Source organism: Uloborus diversus, chromosome 2, assembly GCF_026930045.1.
Source record: "Uloborus diversus isolate 005 chromosome 2, Udiv.v.3.1, whole genome shotgun sequence".
Taxonomy (NCBI): Eukaryota; Metazoa; Arthropoda; class Arachnida; order Araneae; family Uloboridae; genus Uloborus; species Uloborus diversus.
In genome coordinates, this window is record NC_072732.1 from 27,665,052 (window position 1) to 27,688,073 (window position 23,022).

The following is a 23,022-nucleotide window of genomic DNA, read 5'->3' on the forward strand; positions in this document are numbered from 1 at the left end:
GGGGGAGATTTTTCTCTTGTGGGAGGCTCTCTTGTGGTTTTGAGGGAGGGGAGGACTCTGCACTTGGTAGGTAATGCATTCTGCAATTTTACCATAGTACGCAGGATCGTAACTCTAGTGGCAAAAGGGTTTTGTTTTGGCGGATACACGCCATTTTGATCCTACCCCCCCCCCCCTCCAAGTGGGACATCATATATGCAGGGCCGACGAGAGGCCATGTCAGTCTAGTCGGAAATTAGGGGCTAGTCTCATGAGGAGGTCCTTTTCGGAATTGGAGTAGCATGCATAACTTTGACAAGTTTTAGGGATAGAGAGGGGCCCGCGACCAAACTGACCTGCCTTGGCTCTCGACGACCCTGCATTTTTGAACAACTTCTAAAATTGACTTCTGTATCGATCATATCATGGCTCCGTATGGATATCAAAGCAATAGGGTTCAATCTGCAAATAGAATTCCGGACGAGAGAAATGTGACGGTTTTTTTTTTTTTTTTTTTTTTTTTTCCTAGTGACAACAACAAAATCAGTCGCATCACGACCTGGAGAGCTCCGCAATATATGTTTGGGGGGCATAACATTTAACTTCAAATTTACTACAGATTTATAAATGACAAAAGTAATTCCAAACTATATTTTTGTTTTACTTCGAGAGAGTACCTTGAGCTGCTCCAAAAACTGTTGAATTTTGATGTTATGCTGCTTAAAGTCACTACTTGTTTGTGGTACATACAGTAAAACCTCGTTTATCTAGACAAACTGGGACCAAAGATAATCCGGATGATTGAAAATCCGGATAAACCGTGCAAAGCAAATCCTGAAATAAGCAGACTTATCCGTTCATTAAGATAAAAAAAAATAATAACATATTTTGTAAAAAAAATTACGTAGAATTGTTAACAAGACATTAAAAATATCAAAACATTTTTTTCATATAATTTTTTAACTAAGAATTGGTTCACTGTCTTCTGGTTCAAGCACTTGTCTTGTTTGAATAAAGCACGATCATCCAAACGCTTTATAATTATAGTTTAGGTGTTGTGGGCATTTAAAATATATTCCCTTTTGGTTAGGTTTTCGAATTTAATGGATGCGTAGTCTTTAAAAAAATCCGACTCTTACTGGTTTTGTTTACGTTATTTTTAAGGGTGAGTGTATATGTTTTGTTCTAATGGCGATATTGAGGAATATTTCTCTTATTTGAAAAGTGTTTTTTATCTGATGAATATTTTCGAAACAATTCCAGACGAGTATTTTTAAAGAGCCGTCGCGTCGACTCTCTTTAAAAACTGTTACCTTTAGTTATATCGGAGACACGGTTTTTTTTTCGTTATAGGTACTTTACGGCACATTATTTATCTTGGCGATTGTTTTTGTTTAGCTTATTGTTAGCATATTTGATTAAACCTACGTAGAAACTATTTATTTGGCGAAACCATGCATTATTTTGTCACTATGTTTTTTTTTTTTTTTTTTTTTTTTTTTTTTTTTTTTTTTTTTTTTTAAACAAAAAAACAAGAATTGAAGCAAAACTAATAAAATGAAAAGTAATTTTCCAAATAATTGAACCAAGCCATTTCAAGTAAAAAAGTCCGCCAAATAAAAAACCCCAGTAATTCGCCAAATAGACTTTAAATGGTCTAGTAACATGTAAAATTATTTGCTAAATGAACAAATCGAGTCATAACTAAATGCAAACGTTCCATTAAAATGGAAATTAGAAAAGACGTAGCAGGCATGACGACGATGTAAGTATATTTTAAAAATGTTCTTAGATTTTGAGGGATATAAGATTTCCTTTTATGTTTTTTAATTACGTTGTTTTTATGCTGGATAATTTTCGTTAAAAACATTGGATCGCTAATCGGTGGAAGTTCGCTTCCCTCGCTAATTATGTGGGTTACTGCAGCGCGGTCGCTTGGCGCGTTTACCGATAAGCAATAGAATTGCGGGATTTTTTTACGATTTAAAAGCTACTGTTAATGTAATTTTGATATATTTTTTGTTTATTTAACGAAATATTTAAACTGCAAATAATTGTTTTTAGCTAAGGCTGTTTGCGCACATTTTAGTAAAATAAATTGATTATTTTACATGGGGGGGGGGGGGAGAGGGAGAGAGGATTCCTTTTAATCAAGGAACTTATTTGAGCAGTCACGATTGCTTATTGCTTTTATTTGACTGTTTTGGTGTGCTATCATTTTATTTTCCCGCCAGCACCCTCCGCACCATCACCGTCGACCGGCACCTCACGATGCTGCTCCTATAGCGAAAACCGTCTCCAGGTTGCTTCCATGAGATACACACACACGCATACATACACAACTACACACACATACACACATACACCCACACACACGCACATATACACCTACACACACATAACTACCCACACATTCATGCCTGCACACAAACACAGATGCCTACACACATACACATACCCCCCCTACACACAAACACACACGCCTACATACACGCACACACTCGTGATTGCGAAAAACATAATTTGAATTCAAGATGACAAAATTCAATTTAATTTTTTTTTTCTTTGATCGTGTTGCTAATCGATCGGAGTTCGCATCACTCGCTAATCGGCTGAGTTACGGCAGATGAGGCACTTGGCGTGGGTTTTTTTTTTTTTTTTTTTTTGTAAATACAGTCCTAAAGTATAATTTTAAGATTGACCGATGGCTCTCTCCTTCGGAAATTTTCCGAAACTAAGGAATCAAAGGCAATTTCACAATTTTTTGCTCTTATCCAAGAGGGACATGGACCACATTTGATACGCTCTTAGATCCTGTATTTACTTTTGACGTTGCCGTCAGGGCCGGATTTAGGGGGAGGGCAGGCGGGGCTACTGCCCCGGGGCCTCCACAGAAAAGGGGCCCCGACAATAAATTTTTTACAAAATATCCTAACTTTCAGGGGTCAAAAATATCGGATATATACATATATATCAAAATATTCGGATATATATCAAAGTATCGGATATTTTCGAAAATATGATGATCTTTTCGAACCCTGCTTAAGGGCCTCCACTCCTTCGTTGCCCCGGGGCCTCCACACTTCCAAATCCGGCCCTGGTTGCCGTCCAACTTGTTTCCCCTCAGATCCGGCACTGTACTGTTTTCACCATTGAGAAGAGATAAAATGGAGGGAGTGAAGACTTTCATTTGCGAAGCAAAGATCCAAATCACGTGATAGATTTTAAACCAAAGCATAGTCAGTTTTCTTTGACTAGTTTCACGCAAAACATGTCAACCATTCGTCGTTGTTCAGTCACATGACTTGGAGTCTTTGATTCAGCTTTTGCAAAGCCAATGATTGGACTTGCTCAATCCATTTACTTATTCCCAAGGGCGTGCACAGAAATTTTGGGGCCCGTCACAAATAACTTTTCCGCCCCCCCCCCCCCCCACTTCATATTATTTACCTTTATATTTCACGCCTAGTTTTAAAAATATTGGACCCCCTTCAGACTCGGGTCCGGGCCAACAAGTGTCTCTTCTCTCCCCCCCCCCCCCCTGTGATTGCCCCTGCTTTTCCTAATCTAAGATGCTCACAATGGCTTAGCTATGTAAAGGGTCTGTACTAAATTAAGTCGCATGAGATACCACCCCCGCTTGTTTTAATATTTAGAATTAAGAGAAATTTTTGCCTGTTAGTTTGATTTACCTCTTTCGGCCACATGTACTTCGATCGCCAAAATCTAAGAGTGCACATTTTATTTCGATATGTGAAGTTCAACAACTGATATGGCTCTTCGGATAAACGGTAGGTATTTTTACTTTCTTCTATATCTAATATATAGAAGAAAGTATTGGATTCGTGCAAATTTTCGAATTTCGAATTTTGACGGATTCGAACGTTTTGAGGTGTGCTGAGTTCATTTCGACTATTTTTGGAAAATGTCTGTCTGTCTGTGTGTGTGTGTGTATGTATGTGTGTGTGTGTGTGTGTGTGTGTGTGTATGTATGTGTGTCACGTCTGTGTGTGACCAGTTTTTTGTGGCCGCTCTACAGCCAAAACTACCGCATGAAATCGAACGAAATTTGGTACACATATGTGCCCGTATGTGAACTTGTGCCCATTGGTTTTTGGCGCGAATTCCTCCAAGGGGGGTGGAGCAATGGGACGTTTTTTGAGTTACGCGTGCTTGCTATTCCTCAGGAAGTAACTGGCGGAATCAAACAAAATTTGGTCCATATGTTGCCATTAACAGGAACAGGTGCTGATTCAATTTTGGTGTCAATAACTCAAACGGGGATTGAGCTATAGAACGTTTTTTTGTCGTCAATTGTGACTGCTGTATCTCAAGAAATAATGAACGGAATGAAAGAAAAATTTATCGGCAAGTAGCCCTTAGTGGGTATAAGAGCTGATTTTATTTTGGTGTCAACAGCTAAAAAGGGGGTAGCGCAATCGCCCGTTCTTTTTTTCCATTGTGAGTACCCTATCTCAAGAAGTAATGCTACGTTCTGGTTGAAATTTGGAGTATATGTGAATCCATACGTAAACAGGCTTTGGTTCAATTTTGACGCCAATCGCTCCAAGAGGTGTTGATTTTTTTTTTGAATAAAAACAGTTTTATTAATGCAACAATAAGAAAGATAAATCGTAATAGATTGTCGTCTGCGTATTTCTCGTGATTTTAATTGAATGGAAATGATCGGAAATATCATCTCAATGATTTAAAATTTTTAACTGTTGCCATCTTATGTTTGTTAACAAATAAAATATTTGTAATTAATTCAAGCAAGGCTTTCAAAATAACTTTCAATTTTCGCTCTTTGCTTTGCTTTTGCAATAATTCAGACATTGGGATGGTCGTCAAGTTTTTGCATGTGTAATTTTGTTTTTGTTGGGAATATTGCTTCCTCGTCAAGCATGGGGAGGGATCAGAAAAAGGAAAAATATAGGAGAAAGTTTCGTGATGGCCACATTATACTAGTTCATTCTTTTCGTCCATTTAATTTCCAGAGAGATGAAATGAAAAATCTACGTCCACTTGAGCTGAAGGAAAAATTCCGTAGTCTCCAAATAGGCAAGTTTTTATCCTGCCATTAACGTTCCAAGCATTGTAGGTGCTGTGGTGCCGATCTGGTAGAGGGGCAGGCAGAATGTTTTAGGAACGGCCGCATTCTAATTGCTGCCCACGTGCCCTTCGCATTCCTTTGTTTGGGGTTGAGACCATATCGTTCCGTGTCCCGGGTGAAAGTTCAGCTACGCGTCTTTTGAAATGATCACTCGATTTCGTGTAATGCTAATGGCTCTTCTGGGAGTGTTACGTGCAATCGTCCACTCATCATTTCCAAGTTGCGCAGCACACACGAGTCACTGCAGGATTTTTCTTATGCTTTCTTTCGCCGTGGTTTAATGGATTATTTTACCTTTCTCTAGCGCATCTTGTCTGATCTTTTGGTTTCGTGAATCTGATAAGTTGATAGCCTGATAATACTTTTTCTGCCTTCTGTCATTAGAAAATGGATTTATAATTTTATCAGCGAATGATCAGACTTTCGTATTGGCTAGTCATGTGCCCCCCTCCCCCTTTCCCCCGTTTGAAGTTGTATCCCTGGTTTTGAAAAACTCTCAGCAATGTCTACCTGCATAAGAATTCGTTTCAATTTATGCCTTATTATCTGTTGAAACTCGTAATCTTGGGAAATATTTCATTTTCTTGTGATAGAAATCAACGATCATAAATGATCCTTATTTTTCATTCTTTTCAAAAATGAAATTTGGACAGGAAAAATGCTAGTTTGAAGCTGTAATACCAGAGATCTCACCGCACCTATATTTCATGAATTTAAAAAAAAAAAAAAACCCGCCTCCAATATGTTGATTTTGCCTCACATAATACTCTTCTGCAGTTTTTGTTTACAACTGCTTCCAGTTGTTACCTACACCCAAAGTCAAATTATTTTTAGTTGTTTCTCTCTCTGATTAGAGTACCCAGTAACATAAGTGGTAAACACAGTAGAACAGAAGTTCTTTCGATTATGTTCTTGTGGTATTTGAACCGTCTACTGAGATACCTTTGAACTTCCTTCCCCAAAACTAATGAAATAGCACTAACTAACCATGATGATAAAAATTCAAGAGCTCCCAGACATTTTTTTAAGTAGGGACGAGGGAGCGATGGACTTTTTTTTTTTGTTTACCTCTTGCTACGTATTTGATTTACACATGCTAGGGCTTGCCACTTATCATTTCTATTTAAAACAGTTAAAGTATAGGGGACCAAGGAGGGGAGGTATGAGTTCCTTGTAATCCATTCCTTTCCTTTTCCGTTCTAAAAGGTATTTTAAAATTGTGTTTTTAAAACTTCAATATCGTAATTTCCTTGGGAATATTTTTCCTCCTAACATCATGGAAAGTCGTCAAAATTTACGTTTTTTGGTTCTTCAATTTCGAAAAAATTCTGGGTTTAACGTGCCTGAACTCCGTCCCTTTCCCTAACGCTACATGATATGGTCTTTAATCTCATCTTTTCAACTTAAATTTTGAAAAAGACCTGGGGGAAGCCTTTGAAAAAAAAAAAAACTCTCTTTTTCCAACGTCACCAAAAATCATCTAAAATTGCCGTTTTGAAACTTCAATTTCGTTAAGTTTCTAGGAGGAGTTTGGAACCTCATTCCTTCCTCTCACGTCATCAAAGATAGCTACACTTGTGTTTTTAGGATCTCCATTTCGAAACATTGTCGGTGCCAAGTCCCTCAAGGAAGTGGCGATCGCCCCTCCCTTGTATCCACGCTCGCAAAGATTTAGTTATTGCGCCAAATTATAATTCTTGCCTGGTTGAAGGACAATTTTCTTGGAATGTGCTGTCACAAATTTTCGATTTGGACGATCTTTTAACCTCGTTGCTGTAATTCGCGATCTAAGTTTGCTATGCTCGCAGTTAACGCCGCTTTTTACACTTTCGATGTTTTATTTTTTTTTAAAATCCCTTTAACGGGTTCCTTATAACAAGTTCCTAATGACATTTTTCGTTGAGTTGGGGGAGGGGCGCTTGTTTCATATTTTACGCTGCATCTAATGCAGTAAAATTTTACTGTGCTCTCATAAATGTTTCTGACTATTTATTGGGGGGGAAAAAGTTTCAGTACGTCGAATTTTATATTGAAAATAGCTTTTTTTGCACAATATGCTTTGCATTGTGTACTATTGAGTAAATTAAAGGAAATATCGTAAACCGTAAGCGGATGCTGAAAGATAGCTACAAAATTACAGCAACACCTGCCATTAAAGAAATGTAAAAATGAACTATAAGTACTGCTTTTTCAACAAATAATAGCCAAATGTTAACAATTCTCAATTTCTAAAATTAAAAAATACATGCATATACTTATAAGAAATGGGAGTATTTGTAAATATATCACCTTTAGGGAAAAGTTTGGTGTCCCATCTGTAACATTGCAGCAACTATTTCTTTTTGGAAAACATACACTTTTGACAATAATTGGTGAAAAATGTTCTGCTTTATCCACTTGCATTATAAATTGTATTCATCCTATATTCTTAAATCTAAACATGTTTGCTGTATTGTAAAAAAATATTGTTCATCTTTGTTTAGAAATTTCAAATACTCTTTTTTTTTTAATTTTATGTACTGTAAGTGAATGCTCTTAAAAGGTGAATTAATCATATTTCTATATTAATGTTTAACTTTATGATCAATGTGTGTATGACATGATCAAATTATTCTCACTTAAAATGGCTGAGGGAATTTGATTTAGTGTTGAAATTTAAAATCTATGTTTTAAAACTTCAGCATTTCGAACAAGCTAATGGCTAGGGTTTTTTAAATAACTAATGTATTATATTATTTATTTATTTATTTATTTTATTTATTTGTATATTTACATTTTTTAATCAGGGGGAAGGAACAGACAAAAACATGAGGATTGGCCAAATAGTAGAACCTTATCAAATCGAGAAAGTTACTCTTCAAGTGATTGCTGTTTGAAAAATGGCCGTGTTCAGTGCAGTTGCTTATGGCCTAAGAACCCTTATGCAGTAAGTTGTTTGCTTTTTAAGGATATAGCTCTGAAAAATATAACAACGACTGTGTTTGAGGCTCCCAAAATTTTTGACTTCAGCTAGAAGGAAAAAAATGAATAATGCCACTTTTATGCATAATTTTGTGATTTCTAAATATTTAAAATTCAGATATATGTATGAATTTTTTGTGTAATTTTATTTCTCTTAAACAAGTAGTTCTTTCTGAAGAAATTTAATCAAAAAGAAAATTGAAATAGTGAAATAAGTGGGGTTTTTTTTCTAATTAAATTGTATTTAATAAATGAAAAAAGAATAACATGCATATCCCTCTAAAACATCAGAATGTTCTGAAATGGATGTACAGGTTTCTCTCAGGCTCAGGGTTCTGCTGACTCTGTTTTTTATTTGCTTTATTTTTCTTTCTTGCGAAATAATTTGATATTACTAGCCAGGACAATTATCACATTAATTGTTAGCTCTACAATCCCTCATCAGTAGTGTTGAAACAGGTTTCTTGGAATTGAAACAAAATTGCATATTTTTGAAAAATAAGCAATTCAAAATTTTGAGTAAGTGATGTTTTAAAAAATTAGCGATTTTGTCTCTACTTTAAGAAACCTGTTTTAACAGTGTAATATTTGTTGCATCTGCTTTTTATTTTTAATGTGCTGTTTTTATTGATAAACTTTCTCTACACTGAACACTTTTTTTTTTTTTTTAATAAATGCATCAATTCAGTTATGCGTGTCATTTTCGGAGAGATCTTTTTTGCTATGGAATTTAAAAACTGATTCTGAAGATAATTATTTAAATTGACATTGGGGAATTAAAATGTGTTCATAAAAAAACCTCAAAGTTACTCCTTATTAGTGATGTGGATCGGGTAAATACCCAGCAGGTAAATAAATATTTTTTTGAATATTTTACAAAAAAAAAAAAAAAAAAAAAATGCAAAAAGTGAATGGGATTTTTTTTTTTAAAGTTGGTAAAATTGATACATACATATGTATTACACAATTTATAATATTTTTTATTGAAAGACTTGATGAAATTATGAAACATATCGTGTGAACCAAAGAATCTTTCTTTTCAATGTTATAATTGGAGAGGATGTTTGCTTTTTTTTTTTTTTTTTTTGTAACCAGTTAAGCTTTTTACTTTTTGTAGAATGGCTTTTTATATCTGAAATGTGGCTATCAACATTGATTAGGCTTATCAAACACATGTTGTGTGAATATCATATTAGATTGCTAAGTTTTTTCACACAATAATTCTTTAAATCTGTGAAAAAAATACAATTTTTGGGCAAAAATTTATTGTTTTGTATATGGTTGGTTATATATACGTCGTGGAATACATACAGAAAAGTATTTTAGTTGAATATAAATTTTTTAAATAAATACCCAGGCAAATACCCATTTTGGGTATATACCCTGGGTATTTACCCCTAAAAATAAATACCCAGGTATTTTACATCACTACTCCTAACCAAATAAAATTTAATACAAATTTCACAAGAATCGTATCCCCAAGTGCTTTAATGCTAGATAAAAACGAACCTGACTCATTCTCCGAAGGTTTGTTGACAAAACTGCTAATGTAGTGTTCCTGTTTTCCATTCTTGTCTCCTAACAAAGCTGAGCAAGGTTTATGATTTTTTCCCTTAATGCAATATGAAACAGTTTTGTAAACTTCATCTGGAGAGAAAAATGTTTTTATAAACAATTTAAACTTATGCTCATAACTTAATGGGACATTTAAATCTTTCTATTGCATTTATGATGCTTTTTAAAACAAATTCATCAATGGATACCATTATAAGGGTTCTTTTTGCTTTTTGTTCTAAATTCAGTACTCTGAAAGAGTCTTTTGATTGCTATGTTTTTTATTGCTAAATAAAAGTTTACACTTTCATTTCCATTACAAATTCAAACAAGTGCACTACTTTGCTTTAAACTTGTCTAAGTTTTTTAATTGCAGCATGCAAAATTAAAAGTTTATAGTACTCTTACATACATAGTTATTTTTATTATTATCATTTTATTTATTTATTTATTTTGAATCTCTGGGTAGTCCCAGGAGTGCCCGGGTAGCAGAAATTGCGAGAGGGGAGGGACTTGCGTCGCAGATTTTTCAGTGGCCTGCAAATAATTTTACAAAAGAATAAAAAGAAAGAAAGAAAATAAATAAAAGAAAAAAAAAATGAAATACAACTTGGCAAAGATCGTTTGGAGATCGTTTTTTGGCCGGAAAGGCAATGCTTTCAGCATTTCAACTAGAAACATAGTCACCATATTTGGTCATTCACAAGATCGAAGTAGATAAGATGCTTAAGTGCCTAAGTTTTCGAAAACAAAGCAGAATTGGATGTTTTAACTGCATACTATTGAAAATAACGAAAAATGTGTTGCAAATCGTCTTGTCTTTTTTTTTTTTAAATTTTATTCAAATTTCTGGAGAAATGAAAAATTTTATATTTAAAATTTCACATTATCCTCATTGTTTTGTAAGCAAAAGTGCTAAAAACTTTTCAACTAAAATGTAGTCTGAGGATTTTTATTTTTAAATTATTTTTTGCAACAAATTTTAGAAATTTATCTCGTAATATGTGGCGTAGTTGCCATGTTTGGTCATTCCCAAGATGTTGGTACGCAAGAATGCAAGACTCTTTAAGTGCCCACGTTTTCATAAACGGAACAAGATGTTTATTGCAATGCCAACTATTGAAAATTATGCAAAATGTGCTGTTTTTTTTTTCCCTGGATAATTCTGAATTATTATCTTTAAAAAAAGCAAAATTTCATCTTTAGAATATTATTTTCATTGCTTTAAGAGGCTAATATGCTAAAAACTGACTATTTCATCTAAATTGTAGCTTTTTAAAGATTTTGAATTTATTACTACTTTTATGATGTAACAAATTCAAAAATCTGTTTATAATCATGAATTGTTCTCGCGTAGACGTCATGTTTGGTCATTCGCAAGATGGAAATAGACGAGACTATTACTAAGTTTTCAAAAAAAGAATTGGATGTTTACCTCAACGCAAACTATTGAAAATAACATAAAATGTTCAATAAATCATGTTTTTATTTAAATTAGTTTCATGACAAATTTGAATTATTGTCTACACAATTTGATCATCATTGCTTTGGAGGCTTTGCTACAGACTAAAACTTTTATCTAAAATGCAGTTTTCAGCCAACTTCTCATTTACTCTATTTTTTTATACTTTTTTTGAAAAAAAAAAAATTCAAAAACCTATTTGAACTTAAATTTTCCATATTTTAATAAATATGCATTGAATAATTGTTTTCCATAGTGTGAAAAGTTCAATTTATTTTTATGAAAGTAGTGAAGACTGCCTCCCTCCCTTCTCTTTTATACTTCAAAACTTGGTGACAGTGGTGACCACTAAGTGTTTCGGGTTTAGTGGCCACTGGCCAGTTGGAAAATTTCTGAATCTTGACCTTTACAAGGGACTTGTGTATTTTATGAAAACTTAAGTTAAAAATAATAATGCTGCAGATTATTTTCAGCTGCCTAAAATAGTGTCGCAAACTGACTAGAAAGTTTCTGCTACTGGGCAGGAATGTATCTAAGTTTTCTGTCAAGAAGAATTTCAAATTGCCACATTTACAGCATATCAGGCAGTTGCTCCTGTATTTCAATAGAAAAAAAGTGAAGTTGAAATGTACTTCTGTTCTCACATTTGTCATAATCCAAGGATTTGAGAGATCGCATAATAGCTATGATAATATCTTAACCTTATAGTTTTAAAAGTAATCATCCAGAAAATAATTTAATATTAAATGAAATGAAGCCAAGGAAAATGCTATTTTAATTAAGGTAAATTATGACTGACATTTACAGTCTAACCTTGATTTAACAATGGCCAAGGGACTGGAAAAAGTTATCGTTAAATCAAGGATATCATTAAACTGAGGAAATCGCTAAATTGGGTATCTTTAAATTGAAGTTATACTGTTTTTAAATTATCACGAATGAGTGAGCCAGGTCAATCATTTAGAAGGATTGATTGCCCCCCCCCTCCCCAAGAAAAATTGAAATGAGAGACCTGGAGTGAGATGAATATCTAAACTAAAATTACAGTATTGAGATTCACAATTTGCTGCAGCATGCTTCAAAATTATTTTTAATCTTTTTTCTTTTTGTATCTAAGGTGTCATAAAATTGGAAATCCTAAAGGTTCACCATAGCATTCGGCCTGGTTCTGTTATTTTATTTTAGCACTTTTCTACTTAAATTACATTTGTTGTATTTCATTGTGATCTTCAGTTTCATCACTGAATTTTATTTTAAGTTCCAATTTTAAAAACTTCACTATTTTTATTTATTAGGAACATCCAAAGAAGAACACCCGAAACTTTGGTCCTCCTTTCAATCATGGTACGCTGCCATACGAAAACAAACCTCTATGGCCGGATAAAAACGCATCTAATAGATGCTATCAAGATAACAAAATGCTTGAGGAATTCATCCTTGATGACAGCGAACTTGGCTTGTTGAACTACTATGACATCCCCATTGATGTTCCGAAAAGACATCATGTGAGAAATGTTGGGAAAGTAAAAACTGTTTCTATCATTGACACTCTCAGTGAGCTGGCATCTGGAGCTACAGATAGAGAAGATGAGGGAGGTTTCTCGTCGGCTGTGAGCGAATCGGCAGTTTTGAACCGTTATGTCTACAAGCCGAGAGCCAAGCACATCCGCCAATCTGCTCCGAGGAGAGATAGAGTCCCGAAGTTTAATTATTTCAATTCTCCTAATTTCGGCATTGACAATCACATCAACAAAACTAATTTTACAGCTCCTCCTGTTAAACCTCAGTATGATGCCTTGAATAATTTCAATGGGCAAAACTTTATTGATGATGGCAACTTTACTTGTAGTTCCTTAAAAAGAACTTTGAAATATTTGCGGAAGGCTGTTTCCACTCACGTGGAAGAAGATCCTCGCAATCGCAAGCATGTCCAGGATGCCTGCCACGAGGATGAAGTCCTTCGACAGTGTTTTTCTGACAGTGAAGTTAAAGACGTGCCACAGCAATGGATTCCTTTCAAAAAGGACAAAATAGATCTGAGTCCACGAACAAAATCCAAAAGTTTATTGACAGTTATTGATCCTGTCGTCAAAGCACCGTCCAATAAACCGGAATCGTTATTTCAGAACAGAACAAAAGCAGCCGTTCCTAATTGGATTCAAGAAGTATTTACAGCTGCTAAGAAAGGAGATGCTGAAAAAATGGTTTGTATCCTAATCTTATGCTTAGTTAACATGTTGATGTTTTAATTTTCATACATAACGCAAATAAGAAAAAAACAAGTGACTTCACTCTCTTCATTATTTGAAACTGAAAATATGACTAATTGCTCAGTGTATTTTTTTTTCCCAGCAATTGAAGCTTGTGCTTTTTAAATTACTAAGTTTTTATATTAAAATAATTTTAAATTAAAGTACTAACGAAACATGTTTTTCCCACTGAACATTTTCCAACATATTTTTCAAGAGAATTTTAGGGTTAGAAATTTTTCTTCTGGTTATTCTGTGTTCTATCTACTGAGTATAATTCTCTCTTTTTTTTGTCTTATGGTCACAGGATAAGGACTTGTACTTTTTGCTGTTTTATATTTCTATTCATTTCTAACAGAAAAAATTATTATTAATGATACAAAATATAACATAATATTTCTCTAATACTCAAACAGCTTTTTTTTTTTTTTTGAAATGTTATAGGATGTTTGTGGAAAATTATTCCAGTTTTAGTTTTTACAAGTAGTGCTACTAAAAACCTTGATCACTAAAAGTTCTGTACATTACTTTAATGTCCCAAAAATACAATTGAGAGGTTTTTTTTTTTTTTTTTGTCCCTCTCAGTATCATAATAAGTGCAGTTGCTGACACACAAATATTTGTTATTGATCTATAAAATCATATATTTTATTAATTTTGTTTACTCATTTATGCCATTATAGCATATGGGCTCATGAAATTTTGTGAATTTTGTAAGACTTAATGTTTAGGGAAACACTTCCTAACAATTGTAGAGGAAGCAGGCCTTCTAGACATATTTTGTGCTTTTGTGCCATATCGTTTTTTTTCTTTTTTTAATTTATTTAATTTTTAATTTGTTCTATGTCTTTGTTCACCTATTTTCTGGAATATTTTTCTTTCAGCCAGAATATTTTTGGTAAACTCAGAAGTGCTGCTTTGAGCTCCTGAATCCATGTCAATCTTTTTTTTTTTTCAATTGATAAGATCAGTGTATGAAATGTGGCTCATCTTTTCCTTATGCTTTATTTTATTTCAGAAATGGGCATTAAAAGACATTGACCCTGCACTTGTTCGAAATCTGTCCGATGATCATGGAAATAATCTGTGGCATATTTGTGCCGCCCACAACAATTTTGAATGCCTGAGTTGGTTATGTTCTTATAATCAACATCATGTAGATGCACTAAAAGATGAAAATAAGAATGGGTTTTCACCAGTTGCTCTTGCAATTAAGGTAGTTTTTACTACATATTTCATGTCTGTGCATAACTTATGTGAAAGTAAAGAAAAGTTGCTTATGTGTTATTTCTGTTTTAGCATGGGAGTCTGTTGGCTGTGAAGTGGCTTATTCAAAACACCATTAGTAAGACTCAACTTCTACAACAAACTGATTCCTGTTCTTTACTCCATGTAGCAGCTAGATATGGACAGGTAATGAAACTATCAATGCAATGTGACAAATATGTTAAAATTTTTACCTCTTATATGGTACTCTATTGTTTTCTGTAAGTGTAGGAATGAGGCTCTCCTTTTAATTTCAAGGAGTTGAATGTGACAAGTAGTATCTGGTAAAAAAAAAGATGTTAAATTGAAATCTTGAATCAAGGAAAACCTCAAAAACCTGAAATTATTTTCAATGTTTTGTAAAGTTTCATAAGTCCATAAGTTCCATGCTTACTTAATACCAGCCTTGAAAATAATTTTGTTCACTTTATTAACAATCAACTTTATAATTGATATTTATTTTTGTTTTTGGCATCAATTAAAAAGCTTGTCCCACCTACCCACAAACAGAGCAAGTATAATGAAAGCTTATTAAAGAAATGAAAGCTTTCACGTCCAGCATTAATAATAAAAATACTGTTCAGGCTTCTAGGCCATTTTCAAAATCCACATGGTACAGACCTCTTCAAATTCATTTGGGCTTTCAAGCAGACTGAGACTTGTCATCAGCCCAAAATATCATTGATGGAACATGATCTACGAGACCAGAAAGTTGATATATTATTTTAAGTAGTTGACTTAAAAAAATATGCATTGCTATGGTTTTTCTTGGTTGGTTTTAATCAGTGGTGCCCAACCTACAGCCCGCTAAACTGATCCGTAAGGGATCAGACTTGTGACCAGAGGGTCCCGGGTTCAACCCTAGCTGGTCGAAGATCCACCGTCTTCATTAATGATGACTGGGGAATGTTAAATATGCTCGTGGTCAAAAAGCCCTCCAAATGAAACGATACCTCTGGAGGTGGTTGACCAGGGATTGCTTGGTTTCTGGTCTAGATAAAAAAAATCAGAACTGTCTTCAGGGTCCCATCTAACTGGTTAAACCATAAATAATGGTAGGTACGGGGGACAAGAGCATACTAATAATAAAAACATTTACTGGTTTTTTATTTTATTTTATTTTCCATGTTTTCCCATGTTAATTATCTTTAAAAAAATATTCTGAAATTTTACGTGTGTGTTTTGGCCTGCAAGAATCATTTTAATATGAGGTGTGTCCTTTGGTCAAAAAAGGTTGGACACCACTGATTTTAATAATGTATTCTTAAAAAACTTCATGGGGGGAAAAGAGACTCTTCATTAACTATGTATCTTACACAGAAAAGTTCAAGCTTGTATAAATCAAGCCACTTAGGCCTAAAACGTGTTGGTGGTCGTCTGGTTTGTAATTGTATTCATTTCAAAACCTTATGATTAATTCTTATTAATTAAGCTTTAAAGAATTGCAATAAAAGGATTTCTTTTTAATTGTATTTTACAGGATGCTATTGTTGAATGGTTGTTAAGTTATATGACAGCTCAAGACTTTGATTCCAATATTATTGACCCTGAGGGAAATACAGCTTTGCATTTAGCTGCAAAGTATGGCCAGATTGCTTGTGTAAAGGTATTTTACTTCTAATTAGCTTTTTATCATATTACTATCTTAAATAATGTGTTGTGTACCTTTAAAAAGAGCTTTAAAGATACCCTTTTGTTTAATCTTTATGACGTTAAAATTCATGGGCGCCCATATGCAAAATTTTAAAGGGGGGGCTTTGATATTTTCCCCATGGTTTAGCAGGATATTTTCCCCACAGAAACAGATTTTATTACAGATTAGAGTTAGTAAAATTTGATATTTTTAATAACTTATTCACTATAGGCTGGAGAAGAAATGTTTTTTTCATTTTTACACAGAAAAAAGTATTAAAAGCAAGGAAGTTCTAATTTTATAGGGGAGGCTTGAGCCCCCACTTGCCCCCCTATATGGGTGCCCTTGGTTAAATTTAGAAATTTTGTGGGTGAATTAAGATTTTAAAATTGTTATTTGAATACTGTGCTTTGGATGTCTGAGATTTTTTATTGTTTACCTGTGTGTGCGTGTGTGTATGTGAAATTTTTTTAAACTCTCTTTGCATTACCAGACTTATCCTTGCTACAAAATTGATAGGCAGCATTGTACATTTGTACATTTGTGTTTATATTTAGCTTACTGAAACACATTAAATATATAATTTCTCTTGCGGTTATACAAATTCTAATTTGTTAAAAGATTTTTTTTTTGCTTATATATATATATATATATATATATATATATATAATATTTTAATTCTGAATTTCATTTTTTTTTTTTTAATTTGAGAATGAGAAAGTTTAAATGTTGGTAAATTGTCAAATGTTATGACTTTATTTCATTTTTACACTCCTTAAATTTAAATCTCAAAATTTTTGTTTCAATTAGTCTGTTTTTACTTTTATTTCTTAGGTTGTCATATTTTAGACATTGCAATTCCTTCTTTATTTCAGGCATTAGTATTGCATTCTGGAAATTTAAAAGCAAAAAATGAACATGGATTGAAACCATTAGACTTGGCTGTTAAGCATTGTAAAAAAGAGTGCTGTGATTATTTGGTAGCTTTGGAGTCCTGTTATAATTTATCAGCACTGAATTTGCGACAACATACAGAAGTACAACAGTAAGTAAATTTTACTTTTTTCTGTATTTATTTCTTTTCTTCTCTATTTTTGGGGTGGGTTTATCCCTTCTCGCCTTTATTCCAATTCCTCCCCCCCCCCCTCTCCTTATTTCTGGAATTTTTTTCAGGTTCGAAAAAAAAAAATCCCCACATAAAACAGAAAAAAATGTTTTTAAAGAGACTGAAACTAATCTAGCATTGATACCTTTTTAGTAAAACCGAAATTGAAATCTAGTCATGATTTTAAACTGGCACTAGTAGTTTGAAGTTTTGTGGTTTTAGTGGATAAAAAAAGTGTCGTAATTAAAAATTTGAGGAAAAAGGAATTAAAATATCTTTCCTTACATCATTGGGCTGTTAGTTAGAGAACAGATATTTATTTGTCTAAAAGAAAAAAGTTAATCTTTTCTACACTCATATATTTATGAGTTCTTTTAATGCTGCAAATCATGATTTGAATGCTATGATCATTAGAAAACTATTTAAACTACTTAAATAGCAATAATACAGTAAAACCTCTCTATAACCATACTGTTGGGACTCTCTGGCACAGAAACAACTAAGGCACTCAGAAGTGCTTCCAGATTCTTGAGAAATGCCTTTAGATAATTTCTTAGGTGGCCAAGAAAAAATATTTAACATTTTTGACAAAAAAAAAATTTTTAATTTCAGTTAATGAAGACTTGTACCGTATTTTCTGGGTTTAATCCACAGGTAGCATGTTCTTGTATTAGCATGTTATTTTTCAGCATTTCTCGGTGCCGATTTAGGCTTTGTGATAAATTTAACATTGATTTATCTTGCAAACTATTTTTTAATCTGCTTCACAGATTGCTGAAAAAAGTTCTGCTGCTGGGTTGTGACCTAAAATAATATTGTTATAGACAGTTTGAACATTTATGCAAACTTTTCCCCGTACATATCCAGTGCACATAATGTATTTTAAAACACCATGATCGATTCAAGTAATTTAAAATTTAAATAAATATTAAGTGTAATAATAATTTAATACCTAATCTAACCTTTTGGCAATTTTAAGTTTTTATGATTAATGAAAATAAAAATTATTCGAACTAGGCAAGGACGTTTTTGTTACTTCCAAAATTAGGGACATTTTTACCCAGTAAAGTTTTTGCTAGCATCGTCTTTGATGGAACTTTTAATGTTTTCTTTTAGTGTTTACTTTATTTGTTCCAACTGTATTTAGTGTGCTTTTTTTTTTTTTTTTGGCTGTGATTGGCAGAGAAATTCTTAAGTTTTCTTCTGCCTCATTGTCTTAATTCTTTATCATTTGAATTTCAGTATAATTCAGCTTTTCTCTCCTAATTGTACTGAATTTTCTTAGAATTACATTTCCATCCTTGTTATCTCCTATTTGACACATAGTTTAAAAAGGCATAAATTATCGTAATAGAGGGTTGCATCAGAAATGGGATTATCACTATATGGGGGTTGAAAATACATTGGGTAAATTAGAATTTTGCCAAGACTGAAGAAAATATTGTTACAGACAAGTTTATTGCTATACGCAGGTTTCTATTTATTTATCATTTTTTTGTGAATGTCTAAGTTGAAATTTTGCTTTAATTACAGCAGATTTCAACTGATGTCAGGAGAAAAGTGTTAACTTTTTGCTTAAAGTCTTTTTTTTTTTTTTGTATAGAAATGCCCCCCCCCCCCCCCCCTTCTTTTTCAAAACACTGTTATCGCCTTATATTGTATTTTATTTCTGAAATACTATTATAGTTTTGACAAATATTCAAGCCTCTTTCAAAAATATTTATTTTTAAAAACTGCTAATAAATAGTTATATTTTATATATGTTCTTTTACATCTGTGTAGTGATGTGGATCGGGTAAATGCCCAGTGGGTAGGTAAATATTTTTTGGGTATTTACCCGGGTATTTACCCAAGGCCTGGGTAAATACCCAGAAACTGGTTATTTTACAAAAAAAAATGCAAAAAGTGAATGGGATTTTTTTTTAAATCTAAATATGAAATAATTGGTAAAACTGAAACACACATATGGGTATTACAGTTTATAGTATTTTTTATTGAAAGACTTGATGAAATTATGAAAGAAACATATCGTATGAAAAGAATCTTTCTTTTCAATGTCATAATTGGAGGAGTATAAACAATTCAATGATGAACTCCAGGATTTCAAAATTACAATCTAGGTTAGTCATATCAAAAATGAAAAAAAAAAGGAAGCAGTAGGGATGTTTGGAAGAATAAACTGAGAAGTTATTAAGACTATGATATTATTTATTTTATTGCTGTTTAGGTGATATTGGGCAAATATAGAAAAAGTTTTCACATTAATAAGCAAAAACAAATCAAAATGTTGTTTTCTGTAGCCTTGCTCATTTGCACTTGCCCCCCCTGTACTTCATGATTCAAACTACTTTTAATACACGCAATTAGTGATGTAGGGTGGGAAGGTAATTTTTTTTTTTTTTTTTTTTTTGGGTATTTATCCGAAGGCAGGGTAAATAAATTCCTTAGTAATTGCGCATTTTGCAAAAAAAAAAAGTGATATCAAAAGGTGATGAATTTCTTTTTAAAAAATAAACCATAAAATTGAAGATTAAAAATATAAAAATTTATATATTATAATTTTTTTAGTTAAAAGCTTAGTGAAATCTTATCAAAAAAAAAAAAAAACTGTCAGAATTTAAAATGAACTATTTTAAAACTTAAATAGGATGACAGGAAAATTTAAAGGAGAATTTTGATATAGTTTTCCTGAATTTGTCTTTGCCGGTGGTAAATGATTATTTTCACACCAGGCATTTGTATACATATTCATTACATTCTCTCCCCATTTTTTATCTTTTCAAAATTTGGCTGCCGCTTCAAAGTATGCATTTTTTTTTGAATTTGTAATGCATTTGCCTAACTATCCATTTGTGTTGCTTTGTAGTCTTGGTACGAAAAAAACTTTGAGATTTCCAATGCTGATGAGTTCAATCTCAAAGCAATTTTTCTTTGGCTTTGTTTATAATTTTGTTTTTATTCCTCCCCCTTTTTCAAATGTTCAATTCCTTTTTTGTTATTTGCCATTATATATGCAGAATACGCCTGAACATTTGAACTAGGTTTGGAGGAAATTTCTGCAAAAGGTATAGGAAAATAAGCAGTAATAATAAATTGAGCAACATTTTGTTACATTTTGATGTCATTCAGGAACATATTACTGGGTTATAAAAGACAAGGACCTTAAAAAATTGATGCTTGCTTTTTTTTGTAACCCGTTAAGCTTTTTACTTTTTGTAGAATGGCTTTTTATATCTGAAATTTGGCTATCAACATTGATTAGGCATATCCAACACATCTAATGAGGATATCATATTAGATTGCTAAATTGTTTCACACAATTCTTCTTCAAATACGTGATCAAAAATACAACTTTTGAACAAAAATTTATTGTTTTGTATATGGTTGTTCATATATATTCATAGTGGAATACATACAGAAAAGTATTTTAGTTGAATATTAATTTTTGAAATAAATACCCGGGTAAATACCCATTTTGGATATTTACCCGGGTATATACCCTGGGTATTTACCCCTAAAAATAAATACCCAGGTATTTTACATCACTACATCTGTGCCAAAAAAAAGGATCTTGCATACTTTTCTTTTACTGTTAAAATTCAAGTTTTTGAGTTTTTGTTACGTTTGTCAATTGATTCTCCCTTACTCAGTGGCTAATTTCTATCAAGACATATAATAATTTTAAAGAGGTATACATGACCACATGTGAATATGTGCTCTTTAATTTCTTTAAAAAACTTTTTTTTTTTCAAATAAAAATGTTTTTTTTTTAATTTAATTTTTTTTCTGTTTTTAGGCTTCAGAAAGAAAATGCAGAGATAAAAAGTTATTTTAAAGAGGTAAACCAACTTGACTGTCCTAAATGTTTGTGTCCATATATTGACTCAACTGTTTGTAATTATGTGTTATCTTTTCTTACCAGCTTCTTACATTGACTAAGCGGTTACAACATCGTCAAAAGGAACTGGTTCATACTATTACCCATGGAAACTCTACCCAATATTTAAATTCAAGCGATAGGTATGTAGGATGAATACAATAGCTGCTGGATACTTTTTACTGCTTTGGGGGACATATTTGATGCTCTTCACTGCATTCATATGTTTTTTTTTTTTATTATTCAGTATAAATAAAATAATAAGTGTTTTAGGTAGATGGACGAGTGAATAAACATGTAAAGGGCAGTTTCATTTTCAAAAAGTCATTACATCTTTTGAAACAATTATTTGGCATACGACCTTAAGAACTTTTACATTAATATTTGTAATTATTTTTAAAAATTTGAAGCATACTGACATAAAACTAGTTTTACATCAGTGTTTTGGGGGGAGGGGGGAATTGAAATTTTAACAAAGTGCACCAAGCCTGTTAAATGAGCAACCAACCCCCAACCAGTGGAAAAAAAAACAGTATTTTCTAGTCGTTTTCTTATAGGAAATGTATGGAAAGAAGGTATAATTGTCAATTCATTTAAGAAAAAGCTTTTGAAACCTTATTTTTTGTTTCAAAATTCAATTATTCATTCACTTGTCAGCCTACACTGATACTTTTTGAAATGTTACCCTCTAATGCTCACATCAAAGCTAGATAATGTAGACGCACGTGCATGCCGTGTGCAGATACCCCGCGGAGTTGCCCGTCATCTGATAATCGTAAAAGTTCTTAAATAAAAGATAAAGATTAGATCAATAGAAGATCAATTTGAAATGAGTAAGAAGTAAAAGTAATATCTTTATTTCTGGGTTTAAGCTGGGTTTAAAAGTTCTTAAGCATAAAAGCTAAAATTGAGGGAAATATGTTAGCAAAATGCTAAAATTCATTCTCATACATTTATGTGTGCCTCAGTGTGTTTTAACTCCAGTTGAAAATAAAATACATATTTCATCTGTGACATCTTTGAAGAAATAAGTACAGCAGCTATTTTTTTAAAACATAAAATAAAAAAAGAAAACACGATTTAGAACGTTGCAGTACCCTCCTGATAATAAAGCAGTTACTGGGGGGACATAATGATGGATAAGGCTAATAGTTATTGAACTTAATAGTAGTTTAAACATCTTAGTTAAGATTTAAAAAAAGATTACGTTGATTATCGCCATGCATGTTTCCTCTCTAGGATGAATTCCTCTCTGAGCAAAAAAGCGAAAATGCATTGCTTTATTTTCGCAATTCAGATAGTATTTTCGCATTATGCCAAAAATGCGACCGTAGCGGAAACCCTGCTTTACTTCCATTTCGTTTTGAATTGATATTATTTATTTAGATTGTAAAAATTATTACAAGATAGTATATACACCCGCATGTTCAGTGGATGTATTCGCTGCGGGCACGCGCATCTTGCTAGAATCGCTCAAATTCTTACTGCTTACTTCTAATTTGTTTTAAACTGATATTATTTAATTAATTTGTAAAAGGTATAAATAGGTTGTATATATACAAGCGGCGTAAGGTGGATGCATTCCCTGCTGTGCGGATTGATTCGCTGTGGGCACGGACATCTCGCAATAATCGTTCAAGTTCTTATTTTTCACTTTTAATTTGTTTTAAACTGATATTATTTAATTAATTTGTAAAAATTATTAATAGATAGAATATATGCAAGCGCGTAAGGTGAATATATTCTCTGCTGTGCGGATACATTCGCGACATCTCGCGACAGTCATAGGTTCTAATTCTTTACTTCTAATTTGTTTAAAAATA

General features: G+C 32.7%; 1 protein-coding gene across 1 annotated transcript in view; it reads left to right on the plus strand.

Moving 5' to 3' along the window:
* Nucleotides 1-23,022, plus strand: part of LOC129216933 (uncharacterized) — a 103,711-nt gene that overhangs the window by 68,556 nt on the left and 12,133 nt on the right. The window contains exons 4-11 of the mRNA XM_054851150.1: nucleotides 7,879-8,018; nucleotides 12,365-13,273; nucleotides 14,337-14,534; nucleotides 14,618-14,731; nucleotides 16,065-16,190; nucleotides 17,093-17,262; nucleotides 21,119-21,161; nucleotides 21,245-21,342. Coding sequence (XP_054707125.1) covers nucleotides 7,879-8,018; nucleotides 12,365-13,273; nucleotides 14,337-14,534; nucleotides 14,618-14,731; nucleotides 16,065-16,190; nucleotides 17,093-17,262; nucleotides 21,119-21,161; nucleotides 21,245-21,342 — 1,798 coding nt within the window. The remainder of the gene's footprint in view (nucleotides 1-7,878; nucleotides 8,019-12,364; nucleotides 13,274-14,336; nucleotides 14,535-14,617; nucleotides 14,732-16,064; nucleotides 16,191-17,092; nucleotides 17,263-21,118; nucleotides 21,162-21,244; nucleotides 21,343-23,022) is intronic.